Here is a 16,777-nt window from a genome sequence, read left to right on the forward strand (position 1 = left end):
TTTTCTCGTGATGAAAAGTCATGTCAGATGTTCAGAAGTATTGTACATTTGAGTGGCTCACAGAGTTTTTATAAACATCGCTTCAAATGCTTTCCATTTCAGAGTTAATTCATACTATATTAGAAGCATCCAAAATGCCTTTGCATTCTCATTACTCATTATACATATTATTACTACTAAAATGAGATTTAAAAAAAAAAACCTTTTAAATGTGCCTCTTTTCACAGTGTCTGTTCTCGGCCCCACTGGCGAGCTCTGCCTGATTTTCTCTAATCCTCACTGACATAGAAACATGGCTGGTACTGTGAGATTCATCCTCATTGGCTGTCTGCTGCAAGGTGGGCTCTGAGGGGGGCGGGGCCATTGCATGCCATTGTTTTGCTGTGCGGAGCTGGTGGTGAAGCAGTTTTTCTGAAGCTCCATATGTGATATGCCTTAATGAAAGGGAGCTGCAGGCTGTGCACACAGGGAAGCACAGCCGCACAGGAACAGCACTCTGCTGGGCCCTGCTTACTGTCTCTGAGTGCATCTTGCACAGCAAGTGTATGGCATCATCGTTATTTAGGTAGATAAATGATATGATCCATATATTTTAGCAAATATCTTTTTGCCTTTATAGTTTTTCTCGACTGTTTACACGTTTCTTGAAATAATATCTCATGTTCTCAAAAGTGCTAACACAAGGTTCAATAATTTGTCGATTTGGCAAAACCTCACAAATTCTGTGCAAAATGTAACACTGGATTCAAAACCATGTAAACGCCTCTCAGAATCCACATACAAAAATACACAGATATAATCATATGTTTTCCATATGAATGCAGATTATGAAAACCGTGCTGTAAGTCAGAGCTGTGTGTGAAGTATTTTGCAAAATAGTGAACCAGAACTGCAATGTGAGTGAATACAAGGAGAATGTGTTTAGAGTTTTGCTGTGGTGGGGTGAGAGTTTTGATACATGAGCTTCAGCCTTTCATTTTTGTGTATATATAGTCACTGTGTAAACAACAAAAAACTGTAATGGATTAGGCGTTTAAAATAGATGTGAATAAACAGACTGTGTTGTGTTATCTGCACTGTATATAATGGCAGTGTTGTGTGTTGTATATAATGACAGCATTGTAGAATCTGCGTTGTATATTGTGACAGCATTGTAGAATCTGTGTTGTATATTGTGACAGCATTGTAGAATCTGCGTTGTATATTGTAACAGCATTGTATATTGTGACAGCATTGTAGAATCTGCGTTGTATATTGTGACAGCATTGTAGAATCTGCGTTGTATATTGTAACAGCATTGTAGAATTTGTTATATATTGTGAGGGTGTTGTGTTCTCTGTATTCAATATTGCAACAGCTTCATGTTATCAGTGTTGCATGTTGTGACAGAACTGTTTTACATATTGTGATATGTTATATTGTATGTTGTGCTGTGTGTTGTGTATAATAACAGTCTTGTTTTCTGTGTTCCAGGGGTCCTGAGCAGTCAGTGGGCAGTCTGGATGCCTAAGAGTATAGAAGCTCTGAGTGGATCCTGTGTTCTGATTCCCTGCAGATTTCAGATTCCAGCTAAATATGAGAATGATCTGCAGTCAGCAAAGGCAGTTTTGATCCGTGGCAAAAAATGGCAGGATGGAAACCATGTGTTTGATTCCAATAAGACTCAATCAGAGAATAGGATTCAAGGAAGACTGATTGGAGATCTTCTTCAGAAGAACTGCACAATTATCATGGACAGATTGACCACATCTTATGCAGATCATTACAGCTTTAGGATCGACAGCATGGGTCCCCTTAAATTCACTTTTAATAAAACAGTTCCAATCTTGGTCACAGGTGATGGAAATAAAAGTCTTAATAACTCTGTGCATCATTACACACTACATCTAAGTTCACCCTACACAGCATTTTAAGACTCTCTACTGTGATCAGACAGTAGCACATGAACTCCTTGTAGAGTTATGACATGACAACTGCATTTGCACTTCTGCAGAGCCCCATGGACAGATGGTATGAGTGGCCTCAGTTTTTATTTGAATGCTTTAGAGGCATGGCAGATTTCTGCAGAATTTAAAATGCAGGTGGAAACAGATGTACTGAGTTGGCTTAAATTTCAGAAGTGAGCCATTGTGGTTAGCCAGAGCTCCCTGGAGAAGGGCAGGTCTAAAGGCTGCATGGCCCAGCAGGAAGTGGGTGTGGTTCAGCCACTGATTGTTATTCATAGTTTGCCATGAGGCTCCTCCTATAACAGTAATCCATCCTCATGTCTCCATGTCTCCTAGACTCTCCACCCAAACCCAAGTTAACCCCAGAGAAGGTGGAGGTGACAGAAGGGACCTCTGTGAGTTTGACCTGCTCTGCTGCAGCCCCCTGTCCCAAACTCCCCCCAACTCTGACATGGACCCCCAGACTGAGAAACAGTGTGGATCAACTGCAGGAGAATGAGGATCAAACCAAATCTGTGTCTTCTGTTCTGACCTTCACTGCTTCACACCTCCTCCATGGGCAGAAGATCAGCTGCACTGCACTTTACAAACTGCAGCAAGGAGACGGAGAGAAGAAGTCTGAACAGAGTCTGACTGTCAGTGTTCTGTGTAAGACAGGTTGACTTGTGTGACAAAATATAAGTATATCGATACAATGTGAATTTGTTGTTGCAAAACAGTCAAAACCACCAATTGTTATCATTGCAACTATATTTTCTTGTAGATCCTCCTAAAAGCACCTCTGCCTCAGTGAGTCCCTCTGGGTCAGTGATGCTGGGCAGCTCTGTGACTCTGACCTGCAGCAGTAATGCCAACCCACCAGTGCAGAGCTACACCTGGTATAAAGTGAATGGGAAAGAGATGAAGACTGTAGGGTCTGGACAGAATCTCACCTTCAATGTGACTGAGCCCAGTGATGGAGGACAGTACTACTGTGAAGCACAGAATGACCATGGGAGACAGAGGTCACCAGTGTTTGTGAATACACAAACTGCAGGTGAGAGAAAAAAACTGAATTAGCATGGTTTCATTTGCAACAGTATATTTCCATCATAATAAATCCCTACCCTTTTCTTTAAAATTATAAATTAATTTGTATTAATAAGAGTGAAATCAACCACAATGTGTTTTTGTGAAACAGGTTATGTAGCAGTAAAAGACTTATGCAGAAAAGTAAAGGTTATTTCTTCTCTTGTAGGAAGTCACTGCTCTTTAATTCCATACATAATCTGTGGAATACTGGCGTTCCTGTACCTTCTAACTGTTGGATTTGGGGTATTCAAATACAGGAGGCAAGTTGCTAAATTGAGAAATGATTTATCACATGGAAGTGATAGTAATACACAGCAAACAGCTTTCCAGATACCTGTTTTTAAATTGATGGTTATAAAATGTGTATCCTGAGTTTTGAAACAAGCCAAATTTGGATCACATTGACATATGTATTATGAGACCATCTACAATATTTACACATTGTTTTTGGGATAATACTTTTTATTTATCTTCATCCTGTCGCGAAGCATTTTACATGAAACAAACACAATTTCTACGAAAAGTTATGACAGAGGAATTAAAACTTGTTATTGAAAATGGAGGCCAAATTACTATGTAACTGAATTGACAACAAATTTACAAAATTTTACTACATCTAAATAAAATAAATGTGAATGAATGTTGAGGTATATTTATGTGTCATGTTAAATATTTTCCATCTCTCCTTTTTGCTGCCAGATTATCCAGAGAAGCAGAGGTAAGTCTACAAAAGGGCATCTATTTTTGATGTCATTTTGGAAATACCATTCCCCAAATGGCAGCCATCTTTCCTCTTGGTCAGCAGGTGAAGCAAGGAGGGGGCGGAGACACATACACCAGCCTGCAGTTCTCCAATGTGTCCACTGATTATGACATCTTACAGGTGAGTCAATCCAACCAATCAGGGCATACCATTCTGGTTTTTCTTCATTGTACATCCAATGACTGTGTAGCAGCACTATGCATAATATGCATAACCCATGGTTATTCACTCATTTTATGTATTTATTTATTGCTGTAGATCTTCAGTTTGCACCCACTTATAAACAGATATCATCCACACTCCAGATCTAGAACATGTTCACACAGCTTTTGCATACAGATTCTGTTCACATGCAGTTTATATTCATATCATACTGATACACATTTTGCTGTTTCTGGCAGTGGAGAGCAGGAAGCAAGCAAGTGGCAGATCAAGGAATTATGGATTATGAAAACACCGGAAAGAAGATGCACCAACACAACATGCGGCGCACTGGGGTTAATGCCAGCTGATGTGGCAACTGCAGGACCTTAACGGCAACACACACAAACAGATGTGTGTGAGTGTGTCTTTACTGAGAAAGAGGGTTGCCAGGCTAAGCTAAATGGCCTGACAGGACACTGCTAATGCCGTGTGTGTGCAATGTAGGTAGAAGTACGTCAGTACGGCCCTGCCGCTTCTTTATATTATATTGACTATTTTTCTTATATCCACATCATATTCTATATTCTTTTATCATATCTGTATTACATTACACATTCTTTTATATTCTTTTATATTCCTGTTCCCAGTTCCCCTTCATAGTAGTGTATTTTGTAGGAAATTTATAGCGTCTCTTTATTTAGACTATATAGACTATTATAGCATATTTCTGCTGTGGTTATTTCTGCGGTGTCCCTTCTCCGCTGTCTGTGCACTCTAAGGTCAGACAGTGGGAAGTATAACGGCACTAGGATGCGCCCTGCTAATCATCTGTGTCTGCTACATGACCGCCCTGAAAAAGCGAAGCTCAGTGGACGTGTGCGAACAGCCTCACTGCACAGCCGGGCTAAACCAATCAGAGCTGCTCCTACACGGGTTTAGTGTAGCAGTAGGGTAACATTGTGAGAACAGGCCTGAAAGCCTCTGTGTCACGGCTGTATTGTCAGGATTTATGACAGGAAGTTGGAACCTTTTTTATTTTATTTTAACAGAGGTGTATGCTTCTCAGCCGCACTGCTGTAGTTCCTCTCAACTTCCTGTTTCTTTCATTGAAGGCACTTGGGTAATTTACCTTTTTTAGCACTTGTTTGATCACTGTATGTTTCACAAAGTTGGAATTTTGTATCTTTCATTTCAAAATCATACCAATGCAGTGCAATGATGTAACTTCCTGAATTTGGCCATTTGAATGAATTGTTTTTATAAGAATCTGTGTCATTCCCAAGGGGATATTATTTTTAAAATATATTGACATATAAGGAGCAATGTGTGAGATTGCATTATATTATGCTGAATCTTGTTTGTATGGTATATCTATCACATACACTTATGGAAGACCCTGTGATGATAGACAAAGTTTAATGCCTTTGGATTTGATTCAAATTACAATTCTTTTCTGTGGGAAACAGCAGTGATCTTGTGTATTAGGTCAGTTGTATTTTGGTATTTTCTATTGGTATGAATACCAATAGAAAATACAAAACCAAAAAAAAAAAAATCAAGTGTAATCTTTATAGCTGTTTGACGCATTTATGTGGTAGAAGTACAAATGATAATTTTTAGCTCCGAGACATAACACAAGCAAACCCTCAGGTTCCTCCTTCCCAGTCAGCAACACTCTGCTCTGAAACTGACACTTTCCTCCACAGACCATGTACACTCATAATAAGGTCATAATAAGGTAAAGTCAGTAATGTTAATATAATCAATTCTATATTGCAGCCTTGCATTAGGAAGACTGTGAGAAATGCCTTTAAAGCGGCAATCCTAACTGAATATTTCTATATTTCATTTTAATTCACACGCAGGTTAAACATTTGATCACTATGGACACTTTTCTAAACTTCTTAATAGGCGTAATTTCGTTATAAAAATGTATAAATCAGGGCACATCATAAAATGCGTCACTCTCCCAAACAAACAGGATGATCGCAGGCGCTTGTAACCAATATTAGCCCAGCAGTCTGCCAGCGATTACACACAGCAACAGAATATCAACAACTCACGGCACAGGACAAACAAATTATGTGGAAACAGACATTTATAAAGGGTCGTGGAGGCTAATTCTAAATCATTCCAGTAAATCGCGTTACGTCTGTTAAACATGTCCGACTGTTACATTATGATGCGACGGCTGAGCCAGTTTTTCAGATTAGTTTCCACCGAAAGAGCTACCTCCTTCAAGGAGGTAAATCCGCATTGAATGTAGGCTACACCGATATACAGTTTAGCCGCTAGCATGTCAGCAGTTAGGATTTCCGGTACTGGCAATGCATTTCAGGCATCCGTCGCGAATGGTGCTCGTATCAAGCCAATCACAATGCAGCGTGTTCATTTTAATACTGCACACGTGTGCCACGTTCTTCGTGTTTTCAGTCCTGAGCAGGACGGATGGCGCCGTGCTGGCAACGGCACTCCAATGACTACGCTGTGCCATCACTGCTAGAGGTGTCTTTGGCTGCAGTAGATGGCATCTACCACAGTACGTAACAAGAAAGCCAGCAAGTTACAAGAAAGCTAGTACTGCTGTCTAACTTACTGACAACCTGGCGGATATTTGTGTTAGTTTGTAGGAAGCTATATGACGTACCTGGCTAGTCCTCCAGTCAGCCAGCGGTGCAGTGTTGCTGCGCTTGGAAGCTTGGCGCAATTGTTCCTGCACATAGAAGTCACCAAGTAACGAAGAGGTGGCGTGCAACTCTCCTGCCGACCGCTCATATTTAGCGAACTTTTGAAAATATTGTGGTTGATGGAGATTTTAATACTGTTCGACAATCAGATCGGTAGGTTTCCTCCAAAACCTAGTATTAGTGAAAACGAACTGTTAATGTTTTGCCAGAGCAGAAGTCGTTCAGTGCTGTTCAGTATTGTAAGTTCGGGAAGTGTCGGGAACTCCTGAAATTTAATGTTCGCTCTTTCGGTACGAAATGTAGAAAAGAAAAGGCAAAGGAAAAAAAGATAGAAAAGTGGATCTAGAGAACTATTAGATCTAGAAAACCGTGGTTGGAATTCAGGGTAAACTAATATTCGACATTTCTTTAATTTGGAAAACAAGAGAGATCAAATAAACTTGCTTAAAAAACTAAAAACTGGAGTGTATTTTGTGAGGACAGTGGGAGAATGTGAGACTGTAAATTTTTACAGAAACATTTACTCCCCAGATACAGACGCTGGTCACATCATACAATTTATGTTCACCACACGGAATGCTAAACTACCAGGGATGGATTAATGTAGCTTGTTGCGAAAATCTGAATTATTGCGTATGGAATTATATTTCTGAAAAACATCTTAACTATAGGTTGCGATGGGCTGACCTCGGAGATGTTTTGCAAACCAGTTTCTCAGTTATTACTTGTCACTCACAAAGAGGCCGTCAAAATGAGTTATTTGCCTCCTTTAAACAGGGACTTACAACTTTCATACCTAAACCAAACAAAGATCTATTAATCACAATAATTTCCGTCCGATAACGTTGTTAAACAATGATAATAAGGTTCTGGCTTTAAACTTGGCCAAAAGAATGAAACTTGGATTGGACGGTTTGACAGGTGAATGGGTTTGTGAAAGGTCGCCATATAATAATAATAACATCCGATTAGTCTTGGACCTGATTGAGTACAACGACTTGCTTGATGATAACTCAAGACACGAGGTCAAAGAGTTTAAGAAGACATTTGGCACTGTAACTCATGGATTTATGTTTGAGGGCTTACGCTTTTTTAAACTTGGAGATCTTTTATTAGGTCAGTAAAGACTCTTTATAAAGGCAGTATAGCTCCACGAAACGCTTCCGTGGAACCTCTCCCACTTCCGCTCTCAAAGGTGCCATCAGCTTTTACAGGCATCACAAATTCTTTAATTTGCCTTTTAGTAACTCAGAGCCCATTAAATGACATTCACTTAGCTGAGAAGAGTGAAAATTATCACAAGTGGCAGGTGATACTACAGCTTTTCTAAAAAAAAAATAAAAATAAAAAGGAGCTCCTGGTGCTCTAGATATCTCTAGATATCTTTGAAAATTGTTTCACGAAATCTGGCTTAGTCCTCAATGCAAATACTTGAATAGTACTTGAAATTCCCGTTACATGCACAGTAACCTATTTAGGTAGCAACATTTCTAAATGTATCAAAGACTTAAATTTTCTAAATTTGATTCTAATGATCAAGACGATAAAAAGCTGTTCACTTCGTGGTTGGGAAGAGACTTCTTTCTACTAGGTAGAATATTGTTTTCTGAGGCAGAGTGTTAATCACGTGCTTCACATCTGCAAATGTCCAAAGCCTCATGCAACACTTTTGATATACTGAATGTACAATATTATATTGAAGCCACACAAATTAAAAAGGATGACATTATCGATAACATTGTCTCCTCCAGCGGAAGACGCATCGTTATAGGCTATACCTCACACGGAAATGCTGTAAACATAAACCACCACAAATTCCACACAATGCAACATTCTATGCATTTTTATTGTGTTTATAAGTCACTACAGAAAAACAAAAAATATGCATACGGCACGTAAGCAGCCTGAGAAAAATCACAATACAAACAAATAATATTTTGACCAAAGCTTGCACGCATCGTATTGGTTTTTTACTGAATAGTTCGTAAAAAGGTGATGTAGCTTATTATGTTTGAATCTTTCTTTAAATCTATATAAATTGGTTCATTAAGCTAAATTCTATTTTATGAACGTAACATTTTGCTGTAAAATTCACCATATATTCCATATAGCCTATGTTGTATCTTTAAAAACACATCTGCCCTGAAGGCAGAATTAGGCACATCGGCTGCGTCCCAAAATCTCCTTTTTATTCTCCCCGCATTTTTCTTCTTGATGCAAGTTACTGAGGTATGGAGGAAGAGACGGGAAGACTGATCGGGCACGGGATGCACCCAAAAAGTGTAAGGAGAGTTGTGTATACAATACTGGTTAATACGTGGCTTGCACACACCCTTTACTGCGTAGACTGAGCGAACAAGCTTCTTCTAAACAAACGCCACATCCACATATCATCCTAATGATTTAGCCTACCAGACACAGCTGCACAGGTTTCGCAAAATAAAGTACACGATCTAACTCTTCCCCGTCCGGTTTCGTTTGGATTAACGCCTATCGGTCGAGAGCGGAACAGAAGATCATGTTCAACTGTAGTCGCATTCTACTGACGTCACGCACTCCTCACGGAAGAAGACGTCATCCTACAGATAAACCGTGTGAGTTGGAAGGTTGCTTGCAACATTAATGAAAAATGTTTCTTTATCTTCGCAAATTCTGTGACATGTTAAAACTCGTTAATTAAACGCACCATTGTTTGATTCATATTTGATTCAAATGTAAAAGAAATCGACTCGCGAGCTGGTGTTTGCCGTAAACTGACATTATATCGAGTCCAGATAGCTTGCTAGCTAACGTTAGCTAATTTGTCATGTAATTGCATCTCTTCATGTGCCTTGGTCGAACAGAGAGCACAACAAAATCTCTTAGCATTTGCTGCCAAGCACCACATCTTACAATGTCAGATCTGGTGTATTGTTAGCTAGCTAACTGGTTATAATTTGCTAATAACTTACACCAACTGTAGTCAGTGTACCAGTTTGTATTTGGCTATACCTGGAATCATTCTAAGTAGATTAGCTATTGAGCTAGTTAATTTTTCGTTCTGACGAGTTCTGGGTTGTAACTGATGTGTCAAAACATGGAAAGGGTTACTGCTAGCAAATTGACTTTATTGATTTCAGTAGAACTGTTCAGTGAGTTTCTCAAATATTTCACGCCTCTGGCATCCCGGGTTTGGTTGAACTAATTTTGGGAAGACTCTTTTCTTGTCTGTTCCAGTTGTACCCAGAAGCGCAAGATGTCGTGGATTCGAGAAGGGGAACTGAGCCTCATCGAACGGCTCACAGCCAATATTCTGAAGGTACGTTTCCTCCTGGGCGTCTCATAGACAGCTGATGAAGTTCTGGGTTGAGGGGATCAGTCAGTAAAACGTATCTTGGGCGCTCCCTAAATCTTGTTTTCCAACTTATCTTTGGTTTTTCTGACGTCACTCACGTCGCATTGTTCAGCAGTAGGCAGAGCGGCAGGCTGCGTTGTTTTAAAAGCCGTGGTCAACAGGAAGTGACGTGAAAACGACACATGACTAATTTTCCATTATGGTCTTTAGTTTCAAATGATAATATTGTGTGTCATTCAGTGTCATACTGAGAGCTGAGAATGCTGTGCAAAAAATATCAAAACAGAAGAATGGTGAAGTGCAGTTGGTCATGACCGCCGTGGTTACGCCATGAAGGCAGAGCCTAGATTTGCAGTTGTCCAAACACTTTTTGATTTGAGGCGGGCTGGCAGTGTAGCATATTGGTAAGGAGCAGGGTTCCAAAACGGAAAGGTTGCTGGTTCAGTTCCCTCACTGGGGCACAGCTGTTGTACCCTTGGGCAAGGCACTTAACCCAGAATTGCCTCATTAAATATGGATAGCATGTAAAAACTGTAGCTTGTGTAAGTCACTCTGGATAAGAGCGCCTGCTAAATGCCAATAATGTAATATATTGGGATAAGGATTAGTTGTCACTTACAGCTTGTCCTGTCTCTTAACTCTTGCAGGCCGGGCCAATGCCCAAGCATGTGGCCTTCATCATGGACGGAAATCGCCGCTACGCCCGCAAGCGGCACGTGGAGCGGCAGGAGGGACACACGCAGGGCTTTGACAAGCTGGCAGAGGTGAGAGTGTGAGCGTGCCGTATCGGGACAGCCTGAGGCTGCTCTGACCGACGGGGGGAGATGTCAATGTTGAGCATGCTGTTTGCTTCCCAATCAGTCACAAGCTGTTTCATGTACTGCGGTTATCCCTGCGTGCTGTATGGATACTGTCTCTTTGATGTGTAGTTGCAGAGGAGTCAGTGTTTAAAGCGTGAACTGTAACCCCCTGCAGACTCTGCGCTGGTGTCTGAACCTGGACATTCGGGAGGTGACGGTGTACGCATTCAGCATTGAGAACTTCAAGCGCTCCCAGGAGGAGGTGGATGGGCTGATGGAACTGGCCAGACAGAAGTTCAGCCGGCTGCTGGAGGAGCAGTGAGTGACGGGGGTAGAAAGGGGGCGCCAGTGCATATGATTCCAGTCCCACAGTCCTGCGAGAGCTTCGTTTGGATGCAGCTGTTTACAGGGCACCTGACTCTGTCCCTGAAGCAGAGACCGCAGCTCAGTGAGCGGGAATAACTGAGGAGGTAAGAGGAGAGTCAGTTACGGCCTCCAGGCCTGGGTGGAGCCCTGCTGTCCCAGATGATTCAGGGAAGTAAGTGACCTGTAAGAGCTCCTGTTATGTATTCTGTGTTCCAACTGTCCTTGAAATGTCCTTCGTGGTTTCACGGAGAAGTGGTGGAAAGTGGTCGAGTATCTTACTGTTCTTAAAGGTCATGGAATATTCCCCGTCCCTCAGTTCAAAAACGAAATGAAGTTAGCTTTTCCGTTTGGAAACTGTGCTGAGAGGGATTCCTGAATGTGTAAAATGTGTCTGTGTTCTGCCCACAGGGAGAATCTGGAGAAGCATGGGGTGTGCATCAGAGTGCTGGGAGACCTCGCCCTGCTACCCCAGGACCTCCAGCTGCTCATCGCCAAGGCCGTCGTAGCCACCAGGACACACAACAAGTAGGAAGTTCACCCAAACGCAGGGCATGCTGGGTAATGGGTAGAGCAGAGAGCAGAACAGATGAACCGAAAGTTGCTCCACGGTTAGAGCTGATAGCGTGCAAACCCTGAAATGGGTGTTTCCAAAGGAATGTTTTCCATAAGCCAGTGCCCTTCCGTGAATGAAGGCTCAGTGAAGCATTCATAGATATGTGGAAATGATAAAAGATGAGTGACAGGTAGAAGTAGGGCAGGTGAGTATAGATGTGTGTTTGGAGGACTTGACGTCCTTGGAGGCTACATTTGTTGCCTCTGTCACCGGTAGGTTGGGTAGGCCAAGGTTAGCTGACGGCCCCGTCTGTGAATAGGGCTGCAGTAAGTGAAATTGGAATACACCGTTTGAACTGACTGCCTGTAGCACCAAGAGGAAATGATGAGACCTTTAGGGCTACAGAAAACATGTACTGTAGGCAGTGCACCTCTCGTTTTGAATAATTTTGTTTTGATGTGGTGTTTGTGTGTTTTGTGGGGTCTCTGTTTTTCCTGCTGAGTGTGTATTCTAGCCATAAATGGGTCACTTTCCCAGAAAGACTTCATTTCAGATGCTTCCTTTCTTCCTGCTCTGGAGACCTTGAGGCATGTGATGCCTTGCAGCAGTTATGAGAGGCTTAACTTGTTTGCAGGGCAGACTGCCTGTCTGACAGGCGATTGAACTGAAGAGTCGTACATTGAGGCTGCAGATGCAGCGTGTCTGTGAGACGCTGTCTCCCATCAGCTGCTCACACAGGACGTCCGTAGCGCACAACACACTGCAGAGCAACTCGGGGCCTCATGACTGCTAAAGGAGCTTTAAAAATAAAAATGCATAAAGGTATTATGGCATTTTATCATCGTTTTTTCTGTTTCTCATCTTAGAAGTTGAAACAGTGCGTTTCATTCAGTCTATGTGTATTAATTCCGAGGGATTGCAGCAGTTGAAAGCGGGGAGAATCGTGCATCGTGTCTGAATGAGCTGCTGCTGGTTGGCTTCTGCTGAACCCCAGCAGTCTGTGGAAATGCAGCCCATTGAAACCACATCCTGCTGTAACTCCACCTTACATCTCACCTTTGAATTTGACTGAATGTCAGCTGCTGACTCACTAGGGCAGCGGCTGACAGGCTTATTAACTCTCACCAGCACAAGACAAGTGAGCTGCACAGCTGTGCAGCGGTTGGGCAGGAGGCAGTGAAGCATCAGAGCCTGCCATGTGGGTCCCCTGCAGCAGAGCCTGCCATGTGGGTCCCGTGCAGCAGAGCCTGCCATGTGGGTCCCGTGCAGCAGAGCCTGCCATGTGGGTCCCGTGCAGCAGAGCCTGCCATGTATGAAGTGTTGCTCACCACAAGGCCGTGATGCTGCTGTGGTCAGTGCACTCTCTGCTCTAGGGTTGTGGTGCATCCGGCGAACTCAAATAACATAGCTATAGACGTTAGCTCTGTAGTTGTTGTAGTGAATGTAAGTTGCTATGCTGTTTGAGCTAGCTATGTCTGTGTGACTGTTGTGGTTTTTCCACATAATTCATAAATGGAATGCCTTATCCTGTAATTTGTGTCGTTGCTGACGTGGTAGTGACTTTTGACAGTGATGATTGGATGCTCGTTTGACACCTTTATTTTTACTGTTCAGTGTGTCCCCCAGAAATCCCTCAGATAAAGTCGTAATGGTCACAACATCCTGCTCTGTGCTTTGATTGGTTTTCATAATAATTAAGGCCACTGTGTATACTTTGATGGACATAATTATTATTGCAAATATACTTATATTTATTTGATATTAATTGCTGGACCTGAGATCGGCGTCAGAGAGGAGATGCAGCGCTGGCACGTGATCGAACACGCAGGGCTTGCGGCCCCACGGCTGATTACACGCATGGAAATGCAGGCACTAGCAGAAATGGGTTGTTGGTGGTTGTTGCCTACAGTGGCCTTTTATTTGATAACAGGTGCTCAGGTGTAACAGGAGTCACTGTCCACCACCTGCTGGTGATCTGGAGGTCTGTTCCAGGGAGTTTATCCCAGGGAGGGACTCTCTCTCACACAGAATGCCCAGCTCAGATCTGTGTGTCTCTGAAAACAGGTGCTTCCTGAATGTGTGCTTCGCCTACACCTCCAGACATGAGATCACCAACGCTGTGAAGGAGATGGCGTGGGGCGTGGAGCAGGGCCTGATCAAATCCAGGTAAGCAAATGTAGTCACAGAGGATTTACATAAAATATGTGTGGCTCCAGGATAAGACAGTTAGCATTCTATTTGACCAGATCCATTATACGCAAGGTATGCTTATTGTGTTATGGGGACATTATATTCACAAATACAGGGTGTGGCTGCACCTTTCTGCCCCTCCTCTGGTCATATGAATGTAGATTATATTCACAGCCTAATCCTCTCCATGTCCTGCCCTTATCTCCACAACCCATAGCTTCCGCAGGTTGAGGAAAGGTTAACCGAGAGCTTTTAATATGCTAATACATCAAATGTGAGAGAGGCCTAGACACAAAAGAAGCTCAGAATACTGATTTCTAACACTAAGAAAGTGTGGAAAATACAATTTACGTTGAAATAGAGGCCAGAAAAACTTTCTTGTAGCATTCACAGGTGGCCAGCACCTCAGACACCCCTCTGTCTGACAGATTCCGGTGTGCGTTTACATGCAGGGGCAGCTACACGCACAGGTTTTTCCAGCAACCGTCTAACTTTGCTCAGTCATCTGAAAGACATTCAGCTGCAGTTTGTGGAGCGGAGAGCGAGTTCTTTTAACAGAGCTGTGTAAAGGGAATGGATCTAGCCCAAAGCAATCCAAACTTAAACATTAATACAGAAACAATTTATACAAAACTGCAAAGTCCATACATTTCTTTCTTTACAACAGTTAGACTGTTGTATCTGACTTGTGTAAATAGCTGATAATAATAGCCCATTAGAATGTGTAACTTGTGGTGTGTAGGTCTTTGAAGTGCGTTGGTTTCGGTTTAATTCCTCGTGGGGGAGGGGTGGGATGGTCAGCATTCAGCTTGTTATGGGTAATCATGTGGGTGAGAAAAGCGACACCACCCTCTGGTGAGTGGGAGCATGACGCACATTCCCGGTGCCAGAGACCAGTCCCTGCACTGCCTTCTCCCTCTCTGTCTGTGGTAGGAGTGTCACACAGCGGTTACGGATCAGACTGCAGGCTGATGATATTTTTGATGCATCTTTGACTTAAGGAAATTATAGCTGTATGAATTAACAAGATGTAAAATATTTAGAAACGTTAATGACAGTGTATCTGGGTAAGAGGGCCTGCCAAGAAAATAAACTGTAATTAAATAATAAAGTGTAATTGATGTCATGGTAGTAACAACTACACTCTGTTGAATCCTTCAGTAGAAAATCATAATATCACAAGCTAAAGGAAACAAATGGTAACAAGGAAAAATCTTGTAGGACCACCACTACACATAACATGATAGTGGAGTAGATTAAATCTCACATTATGAAATGACTGAGTTCCTGAAGGTGGCTAACAGCCTGTGTGTGTGTGTGTGTGTGTGTGTGTGTGTGTGTGTGTGTGTGTGTGTGTGTGTGTGCGCGCGCGCGCGCAGTGACATCTCGGAGTCCCTGCTGAGTAAGTGTCTGTATAGCAGCAGCTCTCCTGACCCGGACCTGCTCATCCGCACGTCCGGGGAGGTGCGACTGAGCGACTTCCTGTTGTGGCAGGTATGTCAGACCACTTCCTGTTCTGTCCCATGCTCAACAGGACAAAAACTTCATTTTCATATACTCCTGTTTTCAGTCTTTATATCACAGTGTCTATCAAGTTAGCCATCCTTGTATTGCTATCTGAAGATGAGAAAGTAACTTTTTGGGGGATGTTGTCTGTTTGGCAGACGTCCTACTCTTGCCTGGTGTTCCAGTCCGTGCTGTGGCCAGAATACTCTTTCTGGAACCTGTGTGAGGCCATCCTGAAGTATCAGCTGAGTTATGCATCTCTGCAGGTATGTCTACCGTCCCTTGTCTTCTTCACTCATCCAACCATCCATTCATTCAGTTTTAATATCTGAGCGTCTGTGTGGAACATGTAGCCCAGTGTAATTCATTACATTGCAGAAGCTGATTATCTAGATGTTTTACTACATTCAGCGGTTGAATAGAATTGTGTGGAACAGAACCTGTGTAATTCCTACTTCTCAGTAAAGCAAATACAGAGCTCATTTCTCACATTGAGCACTAGCTGGCCAGTACCTGGAGTGACCTATTTTTTGTCATACTGCAGTATCACCCACTGCTGGCTGTAAGTGGTAATAGCATGTCTAGCACTGCCACGTGTAACTGCACCTGTGTTGGCGCGGGAGGAAAGGAACTGTAAGGTGTTACAGTAGAATGCAAGGCACTCAGGAAAGAAGGGAAGCTCTTATGGATTCAAACATTGCAGAAAGCTCGAGACTTGCACCGGGACCAGCAGACCCGTCAGCAGCTGGAGGCCGATCACTGCTGTGTGGTGGAGCTGCTGTTGCATCATGGGAAGGCAGCAGACACCCAGAGCAGACAGGATCACCTGCTGAGCTACACGGCGGCCCGAGAGGGCCGGGTACGAGACTTCCTCAGCGCCCTCCAGCACAAGAGGGACAGTTTCTTCACCGATCTGACCGGACTGACCGCTCTTGCCTAGCCCACACTGTAGCATCTCAGAGGGGGGCCACTCAGCCCGGTGGTTGTGTGTATATATATACGTGAAATGAGAAGGCTTTTTACCCCTATGGGGCAATGGAATATTTAATTTACTGGCTTATAGAAGTTTGTCCAAATCTGTAATTTGTTATGTTGTGTAAGACATATCAGATGTGATTGATATAATGGTAATGACCCTTGTTTTTGTGAAGAAAACTGTTTCTATGGACAACCCATACATTTCTACACACAGGAGCATGAAGCCAGCCATTTAGGGTTTTATAAGACAAGAAACTGATCGATGAAAAAAAAAAAAAAAAAAAAAAAAACTTGATGCAAGACCTGTCTCACTGCTACAAGGCCTCTCACTGTTGAGTTCAAAGGCCTGGTTCTAGAAAGGGCAATTAACCTTGTCCCCCAGCCATTTCAACCCATAAGCAACAATTACTGATTTAAAAAGTCTGTTAATGGCAATAGG

At 42.6% G+C, this 16,777-nt stretch overlaps 2 protein-coding genes across 2 annotated transcripts; both read left to right on the forward strand.

Annotated features, from left to right (window-relative positions):
- Positions 1 to 292: 292 nt before the first annotated feature.
- Positions 293 to 3,739, forward strand: LOC118784341 (myelin-associated glycoprotein-like). The gene is made up of 6 exons (XM_036538548.1): positions 293 to 338; positions 1,474 to 1,489; positions 1,556 to 1,836; positions 2,283 to 2,594; positions 2,710 to 2,982; positions 3,717 to 3,739. The coding sequence occupies exons 1-6, from the start codon at positions 293 to 295 to the stop codon at positions 3,737 to 3,739; spliced, it is 951 nt and encodes a 316-aa protein (XP_036394441.1).
- A 5,423-nt stretch (positions 3,740 to 9,162) lies between these two features.
- On the forward strand, positions 9,163 to 16,635 carry dhdds (dehydrodolichyl diphosphate synthase). Its single transcript, XM_036539808.1, has 9 exons — positions 9,163 to 9,205; positions 9,828 to 9,909; positions 10,593 to 10,709; positions 10,921 to 11,063; positions 11,520 to 11,636; positions 13,729 to 13,830; positions 15,234 to 15,348; positions 15,519 to 15,626; positions 16,064 to 16,635. The coding sequence occupies exons 2-9, from the start codon at positions 9,847 to 9,849 to the stop codon at positions 16,298 to 16,300; spliced, it is 1,002 nt and encodes a 333-aa protein (XP_036395701.1). The 5' UTR covers positions 9,163 to 9,205; positions 9,828 to 9,846; the 3' UTR covers positions 16,301 to 16,635.
- The last annotated feature ends 142 nt before the right edge of the window (positions 16,636 to 16,777 follow it).

Source organism: Megalops cyprinoides, chromosome 10 (genome assembly GCF_013368585.1).
Source record: "Megalops cyprinoides isolate fMegCyp1 chromosome 10, fMegCyp1.pri, whole genome shotgun sequence".
NCBI lineage: Eukaryota > Metazoa > Chordata > Actinopteri > Elopiformes > Megalopidae > Megalops > Megalops cyprinoides.

Coding starts and splice junctions, on each gene's coding strand:
- LOC118784341 (XM_036538548.1), top strand. CDS start 293: ATGGCTGGTACTGTGAGATTCATCCTCATTGGCTGTCTGCTGCAAG. Junction 1,837..2,282: donor AGTTCCAATCTTGGTCACAG/GTGATGGAAATA, acceptor CATGTCTCCTAG/ACTCTCCACCCAAACCCAAG. Junction 2,983..3,716: donor TGTGAATACACAAACTGCAG/GTGAGAGAAAAA, acceptor TTTTGCTGCCAG/ATTATCCAGAGAAGCAGAGG.
- dhdds (XM_036539808.1), top strand. CDS start 9,847: ATGTCGTGGATTCGAGAAGGGGAACTGAGCCTCATCGAACGGCTCACA. Junction 15,349..15,518: donor GCGACTTCCTGTTGTGGCAG/GTATGTCAGACC, acceptor TCTGTTTGGCAG/ACGTCCTACTCTTGCCTGGT. Junction 15,627..16,063: donor TGAGTTATGCATCTCTGCAG/GTATGTCTACCG, acceptor CAAACATTGCAG/AAAGCTCGAGACTTGCACCG.